At 41.8% G+C, this 23,518-nt stretch overlaps 1 protein-coding gene across 1 annotated transcript; it reads right to left on the bottom strand.

The window, feature by feature from the left end:
• On the bottom strand, positions 1-16,839 carry RPP30 (ribonuclease P/MRP subunit p30). Its single transcript, XM_088168650.1, has 10 exons — positions 16,713-16,839; positions 15,674-15,729; positions 15,300-15,356; positions 14,530-14,604; positions 13,932-14,003; positions 7,001-7,144; positions 3,471-3,500; positions 3,025-3,062; positions 1,835-1,914; positions 1-456 (listed from the first exon to the last, which is right to left on the bottom strand). Exons 1-10 carry the CDS (start codon positions 16,792-16,794, stop codon positions 347-349), a joined length of 744 nt encoding a protein of 247 aa, XP_088024776.1. The 5' UTR covers positions 16,795-16,839; the 3' UTR covers positions 1-346.
• Positions 16,840-23,518: the final 6,679 nt, after the last annotated feature.

Raw genomic sequence — 23,518 nt, 5'->3', positions numbered from 1 at the left:
TGTGTTCTTAGACATGTTTTTAATAAAAAAGGAATGCACACGTACAAGTGAAAATTTCCATGTTAGAAATGTTCTGTTGAGTTTGCATTAACTCCAGAAGACCTAAGGCAGGGTGAAGAGTCAGTCTCCTGACCTTGGCCAGAAGCCCAGCACGACCTTTTAGATGTGGTGAACACTATTCAGCAGTCTCATGCACACAGTTTTCCTCACTTGAATGCTGGAAGAATAATTCTTCTGTAGGCTAAGCAAGGTAGTAAGGGAAAAATTAGGTTGGCTGGAGGTTGGAGGAAGACTCAACACTGCGTAAAGAAGAGATGGAGGCTTCTGCTGACAACTGGTTCAGTCCTCAAACTTGAGTCTTTGCTTTTTTGCAGGCTGGCACTGCTGTTTCTTCCTCTTCAACCTGGCGAGGCTTCTTCACCGTGTACACTACGCCACAGGCACTCTTTCGAGTTTCTGGAATACACAAGCAGAAGCTGCAGTACCAGTACCTCAAATACTCAAATAAAATGCACTTAAGGCATATTCAGTTCAAGTGTCCGTGCCCCAAACCAGCTGGACATGTTGAGCAGCCAGCCAGCCAGCACACACAGAAGGGAAGCAACCTGCAAGGGCAGGAGCTCAGGATTCACTGCATTACAGAGTGGAGAAATTGCCAGGGGAAATACAATGGTGGGTGTAGAATTATAGCAAACCAAGCAAAACCAAGGTCTGCAAGGGCTGAGGAGCTGCAGAAACACAAAACCGTAGGAAACCAGGCTTACTCAGTTCAATTATCACAGAAGGACACATTCTTGGAAGCACTGTCAAAAGCATTTCTAAGCCAAACACAGTTCTTAAAAAAATACTAAAAAAATGCTTTCACATGCCCCAGGATTCTTAGACTATGTGGGCACAACTGTATTGGCAGAGGAACCCCTACATATCAAGGAAGTGACTTCATGGTATTCAATAATTTTATTTACTGAACTCTCAACATTGCCATAAAATACTGGTGTGTGATGTTACCAATCCTCACATTTGTCAAATACTGAGCCAAATCATCCAATTTTATAATTACTGGTGGGAAGCTTCTCTGCAAAATTTAAGTTAGAAGAGATTCCCTACAAATATTCTATTAGCAGAGAGGCTCTGCAAGAACCTTGATGAAATATATTGACTTATTCTGGGCTAGTATCCTCTCTGGGACAAGGGAAATGACACTTGCTATTTAATTTCACAGATAAGATAGATGACAGGCTTGAGAAATCCCATATAAATTTGACAAACATTGTATCTCTATGTAGATGAGTAGCAGGCTGGAGGAGAACTGTTGATTTTGCCATGAGTTTGAAATGATCCACACTGAAGAGTGAGTCAGAAATAATCCACGTATTAAAGCATCAGAAAGGGACAAGACTAAGGTTGCTTCTGAACACATGCTACAAAAAGGCAAATGCAAAACACATGCCTAGCCATTTTTTTAAGTCAATCAATTAGTTTTGTCAGTGTCACCAAGATCAGCATTCAAACCTTTCTGAAATGGGATGGTTTCACTATGAAGCACAGCAGGAAGGTCCCTATTTTGGTTCAACCATTTATGACTCATTAATGTGGTTGAGTGAGTCCTTCAGCACAGACAGCACCATCAGCTCAGCAGCTGATTTCCAACATGGCAACAAGGGAAAATAAAACAGCCTTGCCACACAAGCTCCTCTTCATGCATTGCACAAAGAAGCTAAAACCTCGATCTGACTTGCTCTGTAAGGTCTCAGACCTTCTGGAGAATATGCATCAACAAGGACTGAGTTTAACAAACGCACATGGTTACTTAGAGGAGCTCACAAGTGCTCACCTCCATGCAGCATGGCTGCTCTGCAGTTGGTGGATACAGCTGCCTTTGCTTCGCCTTCTGACAGGCCAAACAGCAAACCTCTGTCACTGCTGCTCAGGATCAAAACACACAGGAAGCAACAAACACAACAGGGAAGGCTCTCTGCATGATAGGTTTGCTTACTCCACAAATAACTGGGAATTAGTGAAGCTGTAACTCAAAGTGACATTTTGCATAAGGTTACCCAGAAGCAGAGAAATGAAGCACCCAGTTCTGGCTGCATTTCACTTGCAGCCCTCCTGGAAAGCTCCTGGCAACAGTGCTTCTTTCCATACAAGAAGCTGTACTTTTGAAAATAAAAGTCTGTCAACACAGGAACATTCTAGATGTGCATAATCATGCAAAAAAATTACCCCACGGGAAATTTCGGTTTTGGGGACAGGGCACTGTCTGATACAAAAGCATTATGCTGAGGCTTCCAGCCACCTTTAGCAGGGATGACACCACATTAGCTATGTTAATTTGGGTTGAGCCTGACTGCTCATTTTAAGAGGGAAGAAAATGCTGTGCATAAAATCCTTCCAGGCCACACAGCCTCCCACACGGTTCTCATGACTCAGAGCAGGCTCCTTCCCTTCCAGGGACAGGCCAGATATGTGCTTCTGGGGTGGAGAGAGCAATAAAAATGCATCTGAACTCCTAAAAGAAGAAAAGATACTCTCCTTTGTTTCTAGTACACAACCACTTATTTAACAGTACATGTGTAATAAAGGAAAAATTCAGAACAGAAGTAGTTACTGCTCAGATATGAACTTTTAATTTTACATAAATATGATTTTATAGCTTCTGCTACCAAAAATGACACTTTGTAGATACTAAATAATAATTTCTGGTTTGGTTCACAGTATCCATAGATTTGTATGGGTTCTATTAATTTCACCATTTACACCCACACAACATGAATGCACATCACATCACAACATTCCTGCAGCTGAACATAAACATTATTAGTTACAGTGACTTCTCATGCCACCCCATCACCAAGATCTGTTGCTCCTTCCACATACACTCAGAGCCCTGATTCATCAAATGGGTCACAAACAAATACTGTATAAAGTTCAAGGACTGTAAAGGATGAAAATAATTTCAAAACCACTTTAAACATTCCAATGTTACTACAAACTGCAGCCTTTGACTTTGGGAAAGGATACAGATTAGCCACATCATAAGGACCTCGGAGCTCCAGAGGCTAAAACAAAACAAAGAGGTTTGGATATGTGAATGCCTTTGCTGTCAGCCTGACAGTGTGAGCAGGCAGGGCAAGGCTATCAGATAGGCAAGATTAAATGCTATATAATAGCAAGCTACTGAAGATAATAGGAAATCAAGCGGTTACCACTATTTTGGCAAACAGAGTCTCCATCTGGGGAAAACTGTAATGGAAATTACCACAGCAGCAGCAAAAAAATCCCCCAAAAACCAACAAAACAAAACAACCAACCAAAAAAATCCCAAAACCCACAATTCAATTCTTTAGTAATGGCAACCATACTTAAACTTACAATTTTATATGTTTAATGTGTAATTAAAGCAGTATTTTCAGCCACAGATAAATCTTCAAATTGTTCTGACTTAAAAAAAAAAATCCGGGACTTACCCTTTCAGCTGCACTAGATACAACTATGTTCTGGTAAACAAAAGAGAACAAACATTCAACTGTCAGACAGAATCAATAAATGAAAAAAGAAATCAGCAAGACACAAAAACTTTATGAGCATTACCTAAGTTCAGGCTTAGAGCCCAATTAAATAAACATCAGAGTACCTGATGCCCTCAGATGAAGTGAACTCTATCAGTGTGGGAACTTAAGTTGGGGACATGATAAACTTAGTTATTGCCCTGTCCCCTACACAGATAGAAGCACAGGCACAAGCCCTCCCTTGCAATTACAAACCTCTCACAGCCAGACAGGAGATGAATAAATGCATCACATTTTAGAGGGATAGGCTAAGCAGTGTAAGTGTCCAGAGTGATGGCATTAAGCAATCACCTACCAGCCTTCATCTTTCACAGTGGACTTCAAAGCACCCTTAAGGGTAAAGAAAAAATGCAGAGCTGCAAGTACTGAGTTAAGAATTGTCCCCTTTATTTACACCAGCTGAAAAAGGCCCCACAAAAACAACAGCTCATCATGAGCTGTAACAGAAATGGATTCAGGAATCCAGGATCCCCCAGAAGCAGTTTACAGATAGTGCCTTGACACAGTTTGGTGCTCCCAAATTTTCAGCCTATACTGTTGCAGGTACAAATCAATGCTAAGCATTCATGTTAGCCTTGACCATAATCACACTGGTTCAGGAAATGTATCTACACTTAGGCAGTGGCTGCCACTTTCTGCCACACACTCATTTCCCTCAACACTGATTTCCCTTATGAAAATGACCAGGCAGAGAAATCCTTCTCCCTTCTCTCCCCAAAGATTTCTGCAGAATAGGTATGTGACTGCCCAGGGGCTGGCAGATCCCACAGCTCAGCTGCCAGAGCTCTTTTGATGCTAAGCTCCAAGGATGCTCACCTAGGGGGAGCCTGTTTAGCTCAGCTGGTAACTCTGCAGCAGCAAAATCTCCCTGCACCTTTTATTATACTGAACAAAAGGCTTTGGGAATTCCTGCTTGAGTGGGTGAGAGTTAGAATTGTGCTGAGGCAGAGACAGACTTTCCCTCTCTGACATGAGCACCACCAACACAGCATGCCATCTCTGGTTTCAAGATGGGGCTTTAGATCCCTTCCCCACACTGCTTTGCTTCCCCTGACACCTCCCCAGCACAAAGAGCTGGGCAGGCACTGGAGGAAAATGCCCTGTGTGCAGCTGGAATTCAACAACTGAAAGACCTATGCAAAAATGACTGCATGTTCACACTGTGCCCAAGGTTTCCTCGTGTGCTGAGGAGGAGAGGATGGGACAGATGACTCTGCCTCACCATAAGGAAAGCCAGAAGCAGAAGCAACATATACATCAAAGTGACTGAACAGCACACATCCTGACAGTGCCTGGGACATTGTTTTTTCTGAATAGTTCACCTTTAAAACGACTACACCATGGATCCCAAAGGTGTTTTTGAGCTTAAGTGGTGCTGACTGCAAGAGCTTGCTGGGAAAATTCAAATCTCCTGCTCCAAACTGTAGCAACCAATGCCTGTCACCCAGGCTCAGAGAAGCTCCCAGAGCAGCTGTATGAGACACCTCAAACCAGCACGGGACTGCAGATCACTGCTGTGCATTGCAGATACACTCGGCCTGCTTCAAAGGCAACTGGCATTTCATTTTCATAGGGGATGGGTAAGATGGAGGAAGGAGACAAGAGCAGACAAGAAAAGCATTGCTGGCAAGTGAAGGATAGGCAGGCAAAGGCAAATCCAAGGCAAGAGCTAAAAGGAAATCTAAAAGGCAAAACACTATCTCCCCAGGTAAAGCAGACAGCAGCTGTTCAGTGCACTGCTCCAGGCAGCCTCCAACTCAGTTACCAAAACATGGCAGGTGAGGGACTGTGACTAAACACACCTTTTGTCTGGCAAGGCAGGGGAGTTTCTCCTTCATTCTCTGCACATTTTAATGTTTTGAAGACACTGCTCAATGCCAGCTCTGAGAACACAAGCAAATTTCTGAAGGTTTCTCTGCCGTGCTATAATAGAGGAGGAATAAAAGGATCCAGAAGCTACTACAGGTTCAGCAACTACATGCTACAGAACATGAGAGTTGCATGCCAGGTGCCAGTGGAAGTAGCCTATGGACCAGCCATCCCATGTCTCATTTAAACAAAGGCCTTTACCTCACTGACAGAGGCAAACCCTCAATAAGGGCTAATAACCATCTCTGCTGGTCCACAACCTACTGAGTTTGGAGGCAAAGAACAAAGACAAGCTCACAGTCCTCTTCCAGTGCCCAAAAATGAATTGTCACATACAGCTCCAGCTGGTTTACCTTCCAGGCACAGATGAAACACTAGACTGGCAGATGCAGAATGAAAGGGCACCGTGCACAGAGTGCCTGAACATCTCGCTTGCCCTGTCCATGACATCAACTCAACTGGTGCTCTCCAGTTCATCAACAACCATGTGAAAAGCACATCCTGAACTGCACTGAGTAAAGAGGAGCAATATCAAAAAGGGAATTCCAAAGGAAAGGGGTCTGGTGTGTGTAGAAGCCATGTTCAAGTCAGTACTTCATGTCATTAACTACCAGAGCTGGGCTTCTCAAGAGAGGCTGTGCAAATACTTATTTCTTCTGTAGTACCAAGGAAACTAATCTGACCCACTCTGCTGTTCTATAAAAGCTGCCATGCTTGAGGAGAACTGAGGTAACGATGGATCTACTTTTAATTTACCTTCCAAGCTCTATATCCCATTTCAGATTTTCCAAATCCAGCTGCCATTCAGATGCCAAATCCAGCTTCTCTGGACTAGCTACATGTGGCAGAGGCCATTTACAATACAGAAGGGGGAGCTACAATTTCTGTTAACTTTGATATGTATTATGACATGACCTCCTATGAAAAAGCATGGCCTGAGAAGACACAGCATAACAGACAGCTTAACCTTGCAGCCTGAGAGGAGGTAAGTTATGAAAGCCATTGGTTACAGGCATCTCAGTTCTTCCTTGGGTTTCAGTAGCAGGAAGAATGCAGTTCATCCGACTGCAGTAAAGCCTTGGCTGACAGCCAGCTAGCTGTTGGGTCTATTTTGGACACAGAATTTACTAACCTTTTAACAAAACAAGGTTTCTACTTTTTTTCTTATTATTTTCTAGACTCCATATATAAAGTATACAGTCAAAAGAGCTTTTGGTAAATGAGAAATATGAACTGGAGGATTTTAAAGAAATACATTAATTTCAGTTCTGGTGCAAAGCTTACCTCCCACCTATGTTTTGGGAATTGCATACCAGAACAACACATGGGCTGCTCTGGAAAAAGAATCTAACAGCTTGACAGCTTAAGAAGAAAGCATGCAGTGATGCAAGACTGGAAGTATCTGGAGCTACAACGATTGTGTCCTTGTGTTAGTAGGCCAAGATTTAGTCACAGCTTCAGATGTCCCAGCATCAAACTCAGTTAAAATGGCTCAGTCTGTACAACTCCAGAAGAATTTGAACTGATTTAATTACCTTGTTTTCACTTTGAGAGCTTACCTTTCCTTTGCAGATCTGCATCAGGCTGATGGCATTTGAAATTGTGTATCTTCTCATTGTAGAGTCTTTGATGGCAGGCGTGTAAAGAAGTTCAAAGTAAATGCCTCGATCTATTGCCTTCACATGAAAGAGAGTGATCAAAAATCAAAAGGAGAGAAGCCTAACTCTCTAACAACTGCTGTCTATTATTGATGTAGCTTATTCTCAGTTTAACTGTGTCACATATGAAAAAATTAAGGCAGAATTGTTGCAGTAAGAGCACAGCATAGCATGAAAGGAGAGCGGAGGAAGGCTTCACTCTACACCAGATACGTGTGCATAAATCTTGGATAACAGATAAATGAGGTTTAATAAACAAATACCAACCACTTATTTGTTGTAATTGGCTATCACTAATATATACACACTATCACAGAGTCGAGGAGACAGATAACCACTGCTGGTTATCTGCTGTCTTGAAACTTTGAGGACCCTACTCCTCCAGTCCCACATCCTGCTATAAGAAAGATCACCATTTGCCCCAGCAGCCATGCATTGCAGATGAAGAATTCCTCCTTGCACAAAAGCAGCAGTGAGCACCCTTCTCCTGTCTCACAGCATACTCTAGTGTTTGTGACAACGTTAAATAACAGTGAGTCACAGAAGAGGTTTCAAATAGTAATACTGATTTTATTTTCAGCTGCTTTGACATCCTTTGCTATCTGTCAAAGTGCCTCACCAAAAGCCTAGAATTCTTGTTTTTGCAAGCACAGAAAGGTTAAGCAACTTGCACACGGTGTGCTAGCAATAAAGACACAATGTAAAGCCAGGAGTTCTTTGTTGCATGGCAATCCTACATTTGCCTGAAATTATACGCTACATTCACACAAATACTATTAAATATGCTGCAATGGTAATACTGTAAGAGAGTCCAGTAACTGAATACAACAGGAATTAATCCAGCTCCCACCCATGCATGACCTCTGCATGCAAGCACAACTTGCTATATATGCATGAAAAGCTTTACACAGAACTGGCCTGATAGTTGCAAACAAGAGAAGCCTGAATTTATAAAAACCAAACAGGTGAAGGGAATACACCAATTTCCAGTCAAGGTGACTTTTAACCACTTCACCAGTTTCCAGTCAAGGTGACTTTTAACCACCTCAGCTGCCTGCCAATCTGTTTGGAATTGTAACAACCAAATCTGACTGCCCCAGGATGCACAGACCCGTCCAACAGACTGCCTTGAAGCTGTGAGTGTGGAAGATGAGAAGTAGCTTGCAAGGAAAAGGCTTCCCAACACAGGGCTCTAAGAGCCACACAGCTCCTTACCTGGGCCAGCTGCTGGAGTTTTAGGCAGCAAGGGTAAGTTCATACAGTGTTTCATGCAAAATTATTATTCCAAGTGGAATGTATTATTTCATTCCAATGTATTATTTTAATTCTGTCTCAGAACTAATTCTAGTTAATTCTGAATTTTTATTCTAGGTCAAACTTTCTAAGGAAGTAGAATTATTAGACAATTCCAATTTAAAGTTTTGAGTACTAAGTACTCAAGTACTAAGTTCTACATCAGCCAAGAATGTCCATATGGAATGAACCTTCACATATATTGAGATGAGAAAACAATTCCCCTAAGAGCATGTTCGGATTAAGTGTCTGGCAAACTACCAACAGCAGAACTAAATCTGATCCACACTGATAGCCATCTTGGGTCCCACAGCCCATATTTAACAATGCTACATTTGGTTAATTTACCAAGACATTCTTTTGTCCAAGTATGGATTTAATACAGTTGTCTTTCAAGTAACCAGCACAACATCCTTCTCCCAAATTAACACAGCCATTCACATTTCCTGTCTTTTAAATCAAAGGGCTGTTTATCTGTTTTGACACAGCTATACCATTTCTGGTTTGGGAAGCAGCTTAGTCAGCAATCACACCATATCTCCCTACTTAGCAGCACAGTGACCTCCAGGTTTCGTTTCCACTCCTTGGGAACACCACTTCTGCCTTCTTAAGTGGGGGACAGGAGGAGAAGAAGAAAAACATGCATCACTGTGTATTAAATGCTGCAGTGGAGGCATTGAAGTGAAGGACATTTGAAACAACACTCTACATTTTGAAAGAAAATAATTATTTTTTTATTTAATTTATTTTATTTTTTATTTATTTATTTATTTTTTTTATTTATTTTTTTATTATTTATTTTTTTATTTTTTTTAATTTTTTATTTTTTTTTTTAGTTATTTTTATTTTATTTTTTTTTTTATTTTTTTAATTTTATTTATTTTTTTATTTTTTTTTTATTATTTTTTATTATATTTATTTTTTTATTAATTTATTATTTTTTACATTCGTGAGAGTTTTTGCCAAAAAATGCATAACCAACTTAAGGTGCACTAATATTCTCCTTCATTTCTTAATGCAACAAATGTCTCTCCAGGTGAGTTCAGTTTTAAAATTAAGAGGTACTATGCCTTGCAGGTATGCCAACAGAACAGCAGCATTTGAGATTTAAAACCCAAGTCTTTCCTTTCTTAGAGAACTAATTTTCCAATAAAATAATGGTCAACCCCAAAGCAATACCTACTTCTTTGTTTTTATCTGACAGAGGATATGCAGAAGGAATGCTGGCTTTGGACAAAAGAACTCACAGATAATAAAGGCCAAACCCAGTTTACAAAGTGAAGAGCCTAGGAACTGTCCCTTGTCCCATCATGATCTGCTTCCAGTGAAATACCTGTATGTTTTCAGGATTAATTAATTTTATCAGAAGCAATAGAGAAAAGAACGAAAAAAAAGTAGAATGTGACTACTACTGGTGGTGCTGCATACTGGAGACCAATCCTTAGAGCCTCCCTCTCCTGGCTGGGTGGAGAACGGGCAGCTCCTCCTGACAGCCACACCTCTGGCAGAGTCTGGAGACAGCACTGAAGGCTACAGTTTAAGAGTTTAGCTTTGAGTTCACACCACAATTTACAGGTTGTATTAAGAGATGGAAGGAATGAACAAGAGGCAGAGGCTCCTCACATTGAGATACAGAGAAAATTAAGGGTACCTAAAAGGGAGTCCTTGATTTACATTAATCTCAAGCACCCAAGGTAGGAATAATATATGCCTACTCTGTAAGGATGATTACACAGGGCTAGACTAATGTCTGTAAGCAGTGTTGTAACAAAGAAGGCAAGATAGGCTGAAGAAGTTGAAAAGGAATTTTCTGTGTGTAGGGGAACTCCCTGCACTCAGAAACCTGCCAGGAACTACTCCAAATAAACCTGGGCCAGATGCCAACCATTCATCCTCCATCCCTCCTCCCACCAGCACAACAGCAGTGGGGGCTGTGAGGAGCCCCAGGGGTAAGGGCTGTTTTAAAACAAGACACACTGCTGCTTGGCAAACTGGTCTTCTACCAGTTTGTTCACATGGAATTTGGATGGAGATGAGAGCAGAGGCTTCAGCTTTAGGAATGTTTCTGAGCTGTTGATAGCACTCTCTCCCAGGCAAGACAGCCACAGTACACATGCAGGCAAACCACAAGGTTTTTGAAATGTCTCTGCCAGGACATTCAGACTAAATTTTTCTTTATGCCCTACCTTTATCTTTATCCTCCATTAGGCAGGACATGGGATGCTTATGGAATCTATGGCATAGAATTAGACTTGCATGAAGAAGTTCAGTCCTACTACAGTCAGTTTCCCTCCCTTTCTTACATGAGGCACAAACTACTACACAGAGGTGATTTACGGGAATATGCACAGAATAAATAGCTCTGAATCATGCCCTAGAAAATATGTCAGTGAGGTCATAAAAAAATTCAGGAAGAGATAATGCTAAAAATTAAGGAAAGCAAGAATAGACAGACACATGCAAGTTGCCCTATGTGAAGGGAAATCAAGCCTTCCTAATTAGCTCCAGAAACACTGGAAAATTCTTTCTCATTTTGCACATTAAGCACAGTGGGAAAGAGAGCGACTCAAAAGCCAGGATATCTACAGGATTCAGTGACATGAACATCTCAGAAAATACCACCAAGGAAAAGCAAAGTGCGAGTCATATTTCCCCATGAGGAATTCCTACATTCTGTGAAAAACCGGAGGGCAGATTTCTCCAAGAGCTCTAATGTTCAGCCTAGCTCTGGCTCCCAGACAAGTCAGATATGCAGGCAAGTTAAGGTTACCCTGCCTGCTGAAAAGATCTGAAGTGCAACAATTTCATCCAGAAAATTACATAGAGCAAGTTGCACAGCCAGCAGCTGCCTGGCAGCACTGTGGGCAAGAGCCCCATCTGCTGGGAAACTCCATCCAGCCATTATTAAATACATCTGCTACTGCCCCGAATGCTCTGAAGTAAGTTTTGGCAAACGTTTTAGGAATAAACATTGAAATCTGACTTTGTACTATACCCTCAGATTTACATATTTAAGTTATTTTAGATACTGGTAATGTGCTAAGTGCTTATGAACAGCAGACAGAGCTAACTAATATCATTAAAACAGTCAGAAATCTTAGAAAGCAAAATTTTTGAAAAGCGGGAAGTACAGACCCTATCACCTGCATGGAGGTGGGCATTCCTGCTGCAGGCAAAACAAACCTTTTGGGAGACTTAACAAGGAGCCCATTCTACAATTGGCAAATATGGCTTTCTCATTCCCTTAAGGATATAAATTATTTGAAGAATTTGAGCACATCTTTTAGTACATATCACTGCCACACCTCAGTCATAAAAGAGCTTCCCTGGCTTGTGATGAAAGGACACAGACTAGTTTTGGGCCATGTTAAAATTGGAGTACATCTCCAGTGGCCATGTAATTTTTCCATAAAAACATGAAAAATCTTGTTCTACAGAGAAATGTAAGTGTCAAATTTTGAGAAAGATTATGCCTTGAGATAATGTTGAGTTACCAAAAGCCAATAGGAAGTTAATTTGTCACACAAGATCCACTCTTGAAGGCTTTATTCTTAATACTGAAACACCCATGAGTTGTAAGAGCCGAACTGTATGTGCTGAAATCCCCTGTGTAATGTCCCTTTCACCAGACTCCCTGTGTGATACCTCTATAAAACTGAACCAGCTCTCCATAGAGAGAGACTTTCTAAAATCTCTAAACAAAACAATCATATAAACCTGCCCTGAATGAGAAAATGTAAGGATAAGTCTTTCACTCATGCACTTTGCAAGAACATGCTTGGGTTCCATCCCCAGCTCAAAGTGCAGCCAGCATGGAAGCAACAATCTCACTGACAATCCTGCTTCTTTCCTCACACCCTGTCCATCACCTTCCAGAGTGTCAGCTTAACCAGGCACTGTCTGCACTGGCCTGCCACAGCACAGCCACCCGCTCTGCGCTGGCACAACTCTCCACGTGGCTGCGTGCTGACTCACACTGGGAAAGTGGATCTGCCTGAAAAATAACTTGGCAAAAACTCTGGTTACTGCTCAGCCAAAAGCAGGCTCCTCAAAGCAAACTCCAGGCAGCTAAGCAAGCAAGCAGCCTCAGCAGCAAAGCAGACAGGGACCTACAGAAACGAGTGGCTGTTTATGCCAGTTTAAACGCTGCCACAGCTGGACGTCCAACTGCAGCAGGAGTCATGATATGGCTGAAAATAAACAATAATAACCCTTAAATGAGAGAACACCCTTTTCCCAAAAAAACAACACAGCACACTCCTGCTGATTACCTAGCTTCAGGGGCTTGTTTAAACATATGATAAACTGATTGAGCTCAATTGAGAAGTGAGATTTTATACTATTGCCACAGATCAAAATAAAGAGGTGAGAGTGGCCATCAAAAAATATTTTAAACCATTTGCCTCTGTCACACCCACAAGAGTCCTAAAATCTTGCAAGTGAAACAAAATTCAGAAATTAGTTTCATTTAGCTGTAACTCTAATGCTTGAATTCTGCAGAAAAAATTCTTTAAAGTTCATGTTCCTCAACAGTCTCTTGCTTTGTACTTTACTTGTCTTGAAATAGGAGGGAAAATAATGTAGAAAAACAAAACAGAAGAATACAATTTTAATGTGGCAAAACAGGTACTCAGTAGTATTAGAAAGTGGCTTTAACTTACTCTAAAAAAACAATCATCAGACTCAGTTTTAAACTGGAGAGACCCCCTTTGAAAGTAAATTTTTCAAAGAAACTTGCTCTTTTTTTCGCTGTCCCTGTCCCTCCTTCACACTGCTTTAAACTGCATGCCTGCCTGCTGCCTGTCAAGGCTAACAGAGATAGAACACTTCCACCTACTCCCCCAATTCAGACTTAATGTTATTATTTATGAGCTTACAACAGGTCAGATATCACAATTTTGGGTTTTGTAAGAAGAAGTCTGAGGAAAACATAACTTGCTTCAAGGTGCTCCACCCAATCAGAACATCGACATCAGCTGTTATCAAGTATTCGAGAACAATTTAAATAAAAATATGGACATGGAGGTGAACAGCTATCAGATAACTCACAGAACTACATTAGTTCTACTTTAAAATCATCCCTATTATTTTAGAGACCAGGAATAATTAGCTGAAACAGAAGAGCACAAGTGCATTTTAGGGAAGTTGTCAAGAGTTTGAGAAGCTAAAGCTGAAGACAGAAGTTTTCTATATGATGATAGTACACATATATTGGGGAGGGAAAAAAGGATATTTTCTCTCCTCACTAGAGTACAAGGCACACAAAGGCAACCACAGTGCAGGGGCATACAAGTCCATTCATCAGGCAGATGAGGTAGATGTTTCAGACTTTAACCTATAAACTCAGGGTCTTGCAGCCTCCTGCAAATCCTTCCAAACCCCTCAGCCTATCAACTGACCAGGCAGCCTATAATGTTTGATTCACTCCATGAGGTCCTTATAAAATGGGAAATAAAATCAAAACAAAGCATGTACTTAAACTAGCACAAGGCCCTAAAGGTTACTCAATGAGCATTACTGACAAGATGATTGTACTTACATGGAACAGTTTCTCAGTTTTTGGAAATACTGCTATGATGTCATATAACCTTATATTTGCAGATGTCGATCTCTATAAAAGAAGCAAACAATTACCACCTTGAATTCTGACAGATGTCAAAGCTATGCACAATGATTACAACCAAAACAATGAGAAGAAAAATTCTTTTTCCTTGTAAAGTACTAAAACAAAGCCAATAATCATCCAATTACATAGCAGATTTCTTCAGTAAAGTCATCCATTCTCAGTTTGAGGCTTGTCCCACCCATCTACAAAGACACACTTATTGCTTTGATCTTGTTGCATGAAAGCATAACCAGATACAAGGCTTGCTCATGGTCTTCTGGTTTATGCACAGAAGTCCAGAAACCAAGGAACAGAACTGTTTTTCCATATTGACAAATGATCAACCAAAGCCATAACCAGTCTTGTAAGTCTGCATCTCCTTGTGATCACATTATTTAAGATGTGATCTCAGAAATCACTGCTGAGTGCCCTATAAATTCCAGGATGTTGTCCCCATAGAATTTCCAAAGTTTCATTCATTCACTGAGAAAAGGAAATAACAGTTGCAAAATTGATTGCTGAGTATACTTACCAAGAGATTGCAGTGGGAAGGATCAGAAACAACAAGTGTAAGCCGAGTCAAAACTTTAATTCTTTTAGATGTCCCCTATAGAAAAAGGAATAATACAAAAAATTTTAAACCCCAAGCAAAAATTTGTGGTAATTTCTAACCAGTCTACCATAAAAAGAAAATGGTGTCATGCTTATAGTCTTGCTATACTAGTTTTCTAAAGTCTGTAGTTATGTTTCCCTAATTTACATTATCTCTTTGATACTATATCTGTCCTTACAAAAAATGACTTACTGTGTTTCTCTGGAGAAAGGTGAATAGAAAGGAAAAAAATTAAGAAAAACAATCATTCAGAAAAATGGAGTATGTTTTACTGCTATGATTCCTCAGGCAGGCCACAACTGCAAGGAAAAGCAGTTCTTAAATTTATCATTGTCACTGACCTGAAACACAGTCTTTAATTTCTTTATATCCAAATTTTGCTCCATCAAAACCACAGGTATTTCCAAAACTTTGGTTTCAAGAATTGTACTGTAATTATTCAACTACAAGCAGACTGAAAATTCACACAAAGCAATTTCTTTAATAATTTCTAAGATAATGAACAGAGCCTACCCTGATGTGAGTGTACCATCCTTCCAATGCTTGTTTTCTTTTACCACGAAATAATGAACAAATTTCTCTTTTTTGATTAACAACTCATACATAAAATCACATATACAAACACACAAAGGTAAAAAAGGTAACTCAGAATAACAATATATATATTTATAGAATATAACTAGACATACTTGTACAATAGGCAAAGATGGAAACAACTCTGAAGGGGATACTGGCTTGATGATTTCCTTGAAAGAGAACAGAACAAAGTTATTACAAATGTCATGGGTTAGGTTTACATGTAAACAAAAACTGTGTTCCAATCTTAAGAAGAACTTTACCATGCCAAGAAAACTATTTTTATGGGACAGTACATGAACCATATTAAAAATTAATTCCAGGGTGGTTCTACTGAAATATAAAATGGGAGTTTTGTTACAAATAGAGATATTTGTATTGTGTCTAGATTCTGCATTCTACAGCTAAAGCTATCTAGAAACATACAATAAGGTAGAGGTTCACTAAAAAAAACACAGTAAGAACAAATAACCCCAAGCAAAATTACCTGTTTCTTTTCTTTAAAATCGATGACATGATTAAGTGCAACTGCAGAATATCCCACTGAAAAACACACAGTAAGAATATTTTGTCCAGTAAACAAAAAGGAAACAAATCTAATGAGAAAACTGTAAAGTACTCATTACCTAAATGTCTAAAAGTTACTAATCATGTGTATGTTTAGATTTCACGGTATTTTTTAAGCAGACTAGTTTACCCAAAAAAGTGCTTTAAAATACAAAAAAAAAAAAAAAAAAAAAAGTCTGTTTGGCTTTTAACACAGGCTGGGTCAGACAATTCTTAATGACAGAGCTTTATGAACAAGAATACTTGGGCTTGGTGTCTCCAAAGGTCTGGTCTAGTTTGGCCCTGTTTATGACTTGCTTTATGGAAAACTGCTAAGGATATTCAGGACAGTCGATAAAACCGCGGACAACGCAGAGCTGGGAGATACAGCTCTCGGAGAAGGCAAAGCGAGCAATTCAAAACGATTCAGAACGGAGGAGCAGGTATGGTTCAAAGCTCTGAGGAGGACGAGACTTGCCAGGGCCATTTAAACCACCCGCCCCAAATGCGGGCAGGCACACGTGGCTGTGCACCAGCGCTGCAGGAAAACATCCGGCCCGTACCAAACTGCAGGCGGAAAAACGTGTCCACGATGGGAAAACCCAACTCTTACACCGGGATAAGCAGGCAGAGACAGAGCTGCAAGGCGCAGCAGGAGCTTCCCCTGCCACCCAAGCCGGGTAGACCCAGCGCTGGGCACTGGGCTCGCACAAAGCTGCGGGCTGAGCGGAGAGCGCGGGCGGCACGGGCCCACAGCGGGGCGGGGGCGAGGGCCGGCCTGCCCGGAGGGAAGGGAAGGCTCATCCCGGGGAGTCCGGCCGTGCCCATCCCAGCCCGCAGGCTCCGGCTGTGCCTCCCGAGCCAGGGGAGCCGCCGCTCGCGTCCCGCTGCCCTCCCGGCCGGGGCCGGCCCGCTCTCCCCAGCTCAGCCCAGCCGAGCTCCGGGCCGGCCCCGCCGCCCTCGCCGCTCGCAGGACTCACGGTGCGCCGCGGTCTCCAGCAGGCTCTGCAGGGACTTCTTGTCCAGCCCCTGCGGCAGGTTCAGGTCGGCGAAGCCCGCCATGCTCACGCCGCGGCGGGCGGGCCCAGCCCGGGCCCGGCAGCGGCTCCGCCCTTCCCGCCCGTGGCAGCCTGGGCCCTGTAGTCCCGCCCGGGCCGGGCCAGCGGGGCCGTGCTCGGCATGGCGCTGGGTGCCTCGGCCCCGGGCTGCGGGGTGATCGCTCGGGTCTCAGGCGGGGGCCCTGAAGGAGATCCCCGGGGGTCGTTCTCAGGCACCCCGGGCTCTGAGGGACATCCCCCCGACTCAGACCATCCATCCCCGGGCTCTGCCGCTCTCCGCAGCCGAGAGGAGCCGAGGCTCGCCGGCCCCTCCGAGCCGCCGGGTGCCCGCCAGGTGGAGCGGTAGCCCTGCTCCAGTGGCGTGCTTATCCCCTGTCAAACTGGTTCAGCTCCGTCTGAATGTTGCCAATAAACATCAAAACCAATCTTTTCTATTTATAGTTTTATAGTTATTCTCTTTCCTACAGAACTCCAAGCTGCCTTATCAAAGGTATCCCCTGACACGGAAGAGGACTGAGGAATTCTCACAGACCAATAACCAGATACAAGTTCACTGTGTAGCACTACCACAAAAAAGTATAAATATTGTTCTACCGCTGATAAATAGCACATAATATGTAAAATACAAATGGAAATTCTCAGTAGGTGTTTTTTGGTGACTTAGAGCAGCTGCTGAAGACAGCAGGTCATTCCTGTCTAACTTCAGGTGGCCAGACCAGGGGGTCCTTTGTTTTCTCTATCTTCAGATTGGGCTAAATGCTCACCAGGGGAAGTCTGTGAAGTATCTGGAGCCCTGAATTCTTAATAAGGCAAAAATGCTTCTAACCAAGGCCAAGACTGCTGCCAAAGCCTGACCATCCCTCCTTACAGGGTCTGACCTTGATACAGCTTGTGTCAACTGTGTGCATGGGACTGATAGGGACCAGGGACTCATTTCTACCAAAGAGAAAACTTGGTTAACAAAGTATGGCTGAGAAATAACAGCGTGTTTGTTCTTGGTGTGTTTCTGGACTTCCTGTCCGATGACAGGAATACAAATACCTGGGATGGTGGTAGCACAGAAGATACTTGTGGGCTGCAGTCACTGGACGAGGAGTTGAAGCAGCTTTGAGGGTCAGTAGAAAACAGCTCCCACATCTGTATGGCAGGAAAAAAACACGTCACTGTGAAAGGGGTAAAACTCCCCAGCTAGTAAACCATCCCTGTTGATGCCACATCTATGGGAGCATATTTTTCTTGACAATATTAGGTCAAGATATTTCAATAAAGAAGCTCTGTTTTAGTCCATCTGCATCTGTAAGGTGCTTGCCTGCTACATCAGATCAGCCAATACTGCTTATCTGCCAGCCATTTGAACAAGCAGCACATACTGAATGGTATTGCTAAGGTTTTTTTCAATGTGTGTCAAAGTGGAACAGCTCGAGATATTATTCCAGGTTTTCTTTGGCTCAGTGTTTGATGTAACTTAATTTGTCTTAACAAATAGAAAAAGTGATCCAGAAGCTTGTATCAGTTATTTCTGAATGCCCTACTGCATCAGTGTTCAGAGATAGCAGAGGATTAAGCAGCCGTTGTGTTTGGCAATATTCAAGCAAAAGAAACCTTTCTTTGAGGTGCTTAAAATAAAGGACATTTAAACAGATTATCATGCAGAAGACCTGCAGAACTCTATTTGCTATAATGGTGTGAGAATCTGAGGATGAAGCACATTTAGCACTAGCTATCACAAATCATGTACTCAGAACATTGCAGAGCCTTATTTCCTATGTTATTATTTAGATATTACAGCTTTTATCTATGCCAGCCCCAGAAGTCTACTTAGAACTTCCTTATGGTCCTCACTGTTAAGCTATGACCTTCTAACCTGATTTGTTTCATTGCTGTTCTGAAGTTTTCCTTGGTGAAAACAGATCTCCTAACTCGAAGTGTTTCTTTCTCCACACACTTAGACCTCAAGACAGTCCCTTCAGTAAATTTTAATGCAGAAACTTTCACAATTCTTCTAATAGGTTTTCAATAGGCAGCCCATGGTAGCAACTGTTAGGTTTTTTCGCTTTAGTTCTGTATTTGGTACTTTTAGGGTGCTAAGATTTTATTTATTACTATCTGCCTCAGCAACTCAGTAACATGAATGTCACAGTCACTTTTATCATAACCTCATAACCTCAATAAGCTCCTATATAAAAGTACAGATGGAGTTTTCAGTTGGGAGCTCTCATTTTGAGTGATACAGAATTTTAAGCATAAATGTCATCTTAATTGCTCATTTTCTTTTCAGATGCCAGCTTGCTGTTGTTAGTATTTGCTGGTTCCCAAAAAGGGAAGACATAATTTCATATTTAAGTTGCACAGATGCAAGTATTTATTTGACAATGATAAGAAATGCCAAATATGGGAATAGTTACCTCTCTGTTTTAGTACCACAGAGTGATGGTGATTTATCTTCACAAAGACAAGAAAAGGCAGAAAACTGCAGCTGCAACATATTTGCTAGAAGTTAGACAAGAGTGTTATTTGCTAAACAGTACATGATGGGAATAAAAATTGAGATTTCAGTAATACCTTTAGCCAGTCTGATAAAATATTCTGAATGTTTTGACAACATATTTCCCCAAGGCAGAAGAAATAGATATCTATACTTTATTATTCCCAGCAGTTGGGCCTCACCAATCTTATATTTGTTTCTAAGAAAAAAAAAAGTAGGATAGGATAGGATAGGGGAAAGGAAAGGAAAGGAAAAGAAAGGAAAGGAAAGGAAAGGAAAGGAAAGGAAAGGAAAGGAAAGGAAAGGAAAGGAAAGGAAAGGAAAGGAAAGGAAAGGAAAGGAAAGGAAAGGAAAGGAAAGGAAAGGAAAGGAAAGGAAAGGAAAGGAAAGGAAAGGAAAGGAAAGGAAAGGAAAGGAAAGGAAAGGAAAGGAAAGGAATAAAAAAAGAAAGAAAAAAATGATAGCCAAATGAAAACAGTTCAAGGAGATAAGCTCTCTCAGGCAAGGAAGGACAAAAAAGGGGATGATAAGAAAGAACAAAAGAGCAAGAAAAATTCTAATGTGTTTGTTTATTGCATTGCATACTCATGTTACCTTCTTGCAATGTATACAATATTGAAGGATTTAAGCAAGGGAATGTAGCAATGCCTTCAACTTTTTGAGCTAAGATGAGCAGGGCTATTGTTTTCTAGAGGCAGCTGTGTGAGGGAAGGTGTTACCGTGCTGGGCTGTCAGCATTTTCTCCTCTGCTGCCGAAGCTCTTGCGCTGCATTCCTTGACCCACTTCAGTCAGGATCCTCCAAGTTAGCACAGACCTGCTGTCTGCAAGCATTAAGTCCTTCAGGAAGGGATGAAGGATCCGGGATTTAGTGCAAGTTTGATAGATACAGTCTGGCCCCACTAAATCAACATGTGCTTGGGAAACTGTATTTCCTTGGCTTGTCCGAATGACCTGTCTTACCTTATCTCGCTAATAGGGGGCAAAGTATTGATACCCATACCCACTGCTGTAGTATACACTTAGTAGAAGATGTTATGTGATTAGCACTGTTTCTGAAGGAGGGGAAAAATTAAACAGAGGAGTTGACTACTTTGGGAGAGGAAAAAAAATCAAAGTAAAAAGTTCTCTTGTATTTTTTTCTTCTTTTTAGAATCTGAATTTTTTCTATATAATACTAATGAAATACCAGAGGTGAGATTTGCAAATAAAGTACATTATCAAATATTAACAAAATAGTTTAACTTCACTTAGTGTAGAAAGACAAAGGACTTAGCACAGAATTGGAGGTATATGGATATATTAAGAAGCTTTTATGCACAGGGAGCCTAAATTACTCAAAGGACAGGATTTTACTAAACCCAGCCAGAAAAATGATTTGATTATAGTTTTTGAAGCCTAATGGAAGGTGAAAAAGTAATTTTCTGGGTAGAGAACAAATGTCAGCTTGTTATTCTTGACACCTAATTGGACTTTTTTTTCACTTCTGTATGCTGTCTGAAACAACATGTTGGAATTTTTAAATAAGATCACTGAAGACAACAGTGGGAGGTACCCTTGGAAAGATCGAGTCCGACTTTCATGTATTGTTATTTTAAGTACCTAGAATAGATGTCTCATAGAATGATGGATTCTCTATCCTTTTCCAAACACTGGCCATGTGAAACGCTCTAAACCCTCACAGAAAGCTCCTGACCAGATTCAGCCCAGCCTGGGAAACTGGAAGTTGTTTCAGGTGTGTCCTAGTAAAAAGCTTTCACGGAACACATTTTAGAGAGGTGTCAGCTGCTTTGTCTTGCCAGGGTTTTTCACGTCTTCTCTGCGATAGTACCTAAATCCCTTTCTATAATGGTACATAAATTGACTTAAATTCCTTTGTTTCTTCAAAGGTAAGATTACACCAAATTCAAAGAAGGGTAACATGGCCTTTGAGAAGGAAAGAAATCAGGTGATTAACTTGGAACGAACTTTAAAGGAATTTAAGATACAGAACAAAAGAAAAGGTTCAGTCCTACTTTTGGGTTGGAATGGGTAGGAGTACACACAAATGATCCTACATATCATCCACTGAGAACATTTAGAGAGTCACATCCCAGAAGCGTATTGAAAAGCTGTCAAGAAGAATGACTGATTTAATGAACCTGTCTTAACATATTTGCAGGAGGCACCAGATTATAATTTGCTCTGCCTTAGTAACATTTTAAGTAATTGAAAAATTGCTTTCACTGGGAGTATAAAACTGTACAACTTTATCAGCTTTTGTGATAAGAATCTATTTTGAACAAAATTTACTAAGTTCCTAACTCCTTAGTTGTATTTCAGACACGATTTTTAAAAAATACGTTCAACCAATAAGGAAACATTCTCCAAGTTTTGCCTCAATGTTATAACTTGGATATATCCTTGCCATTTCTAAAGACCTTTTTCTTCCTAATATTTGCTTAACGGAGGAGGACAAAAGATTTGATTTATCACTTGGTGGGGTAACTTACCTTAAGCTCATGGCTCATGAACACATTTTGGTTGGTTAAACAGGGATTTTTATTTTGTGATTTTATTGCTTTTGCTATGATTGGACACAATAGAGCAACTAACAAACTGTAGGAAAACAGTTGACTGAACAGGAAAATGCTTTCAACTTGGTAATGGTAAAGGAGCTGCCCAACAAGATCTCATTCTTATCATTGTTTATTTTATTATCTTAGTCCAATCAAGATGTGGTGGTGGTAGGGAAGGGCAGCAACTGAACTCCCAAACCCTGCATTTCTGACCCCAGGAGGCTCTGCCTGTGTCAATCGGTGTCAGGCACAGCTGAGCCCAACCTTTCAGTCCCATACATATGGGCCAATGCAGAGTCATGCATGTTGAAAAGTCCATCTTCCAACAGGAAGAAGATGGAGAAAACAGGAGATGCTGACAGAATGGAAGATATCAGTAAAACTAAGACCTTCTGTGAGTCAAGTATGGAAGCCTCAGTTGCTATGGAGTTGTGTTTCACTAGTCCGTAGGACTGTCAGCTGATGGGTTTGCGTTTTTTCCAATAACTGGAATTTATTAGGTTTGTCTTCAAAGCAGATTTTTAAGTTGGTATAATGTGCAACCATCCTGCAGCCTTACTCACTACTGAGCCACACAAACAGTTCTTCCTTGTCCCCTGCATACTTAAATAAAACTTGCTATGTTATTGCAAGATCTCCCCTCATTTAAACCTCATAGTTATTGATACTTCTGTGCCCAACGCTCTTAATTTCCTCTCCTTCTTTGATTCATTTGGCTTCTGTCTCATGTTGAAACTGTGAGGGACACTCAGGAGCAGTTGTTTCTTGCTTTTAGTCCTTACTGTCTGGCATGTTACTATACCAAGGGGTGTGGTCTTCTGCTGGCATCCCATGGGTAACTCAAAATTCAAACAGTTAATTTTCACCCCACTCGGAGGCAAGGATAGGGCTTAAAGAATTGAAAAAGCTAGTGAGTCCCAGAAATTGGCTGGTATCTAAGAGTTCAGGGAACCTACAAGAAAAGCAGGTAATTCAAACAATGGGAGTTGGTTAGTTTTAGCTTTAGTGAAGGAATTATGCATGGAACACTGAGTAAATTCAAAACCAGGGAATAAAAATACTAATAAAAGAGAAAATATAGGTGATGGTATTTACATCAACTTAATATGAAGAAAAATCTGCAAGCTTGGATACACAGCTTCAGTGCTTCAGTGCTGGCCGTGTTGTTGGAGATAGATCTTGAAAGAAAAGCCACTATCAACTCTCCAAGCAGCAGCTGGGGTTCTGCCGGCCCGAACCCTTCTGCGCGGACGTGCCCCAGGGCTGTGCCGGAGCCGGCAAACCGGGAGGCTCCAACCCCGCTCCGGCCGGGGCAGCTCAGCCTGCGGCCACCTCTGCGCCAGCCGCGGCCACCCGCCCGCAGCTTCCCGGGTGACACCTGGGTACATACGTACACGTATGTACATAGACACATATGTACATAGACACATATGCACATATACAGGGGGTTCCCAGCGCGCCCCTCGCTTGGGGCGGCCGCGAAGGAGAAGCCGCAGGAGGCACCGGCTCCCTGGACTGCGGGGAAGGAGCGCACCCCCACCTGCAGCTCAGAGGGCAGGAGGGAGAGGGAGGCGGAGCGGTTCCCATCCCGTCGCCTGTCGCCTTCGGGAAGCAGCCGCGGGTGGAGCGGGCGATGGGCGCGGGTGGGAGGGAGCGGCCGCCACCCCCGCCCGCCCCTCCGCCCGCG

The sequence above is a fragment of the Sturnus vulgaris genome, chromosome 8 (genome assembly GCF_052056855.1).
Source record: "Sturnus vulgaris isolate bStuVul1 chromosome 8, bStuVul1.hap1, whole genome shotgun sequence".
Taxonomy (NCBI): domain Eukaryota; kingdom Metazoa; phylum Chordata; class Aves; order Passeriformes; family Sturnidae; genus Sturnus; species Sturnus vulgaris.
Note: the sequence above shows the minus strand (reverse complement) of the source record. Positions and strands in the feature narration are given on the sequence as shown.

What these genes read in the sequence shown, in the direction of transcription:
- RPP30 (XM_088168650.1), bottom strand. Translation starts at nt 16,794, where the DNA reads ATGGCGGGCTTCGCCGACCTGAACCTGCCGCAGGGGCTGGACAAGAAG. An exon ending in ATTTTAAAGAAAAGAAACAG is followed by an intron (nt 15,357 to 15,673) that starts GTAATTTTGCTT and finishes TTCTCTTTCAAG; the next exon opens with GAAATCATCAAGCCAGTATC. An exon ending in CCTTATGATGTGGCTAATCT is followed by an intron (nt 1,915 to 3,024) that starts GTATCCTTTCCC and finishes CAGCAGTGACAG; the next exon opens with AGGTTTGCTGTTTGGCCTGT.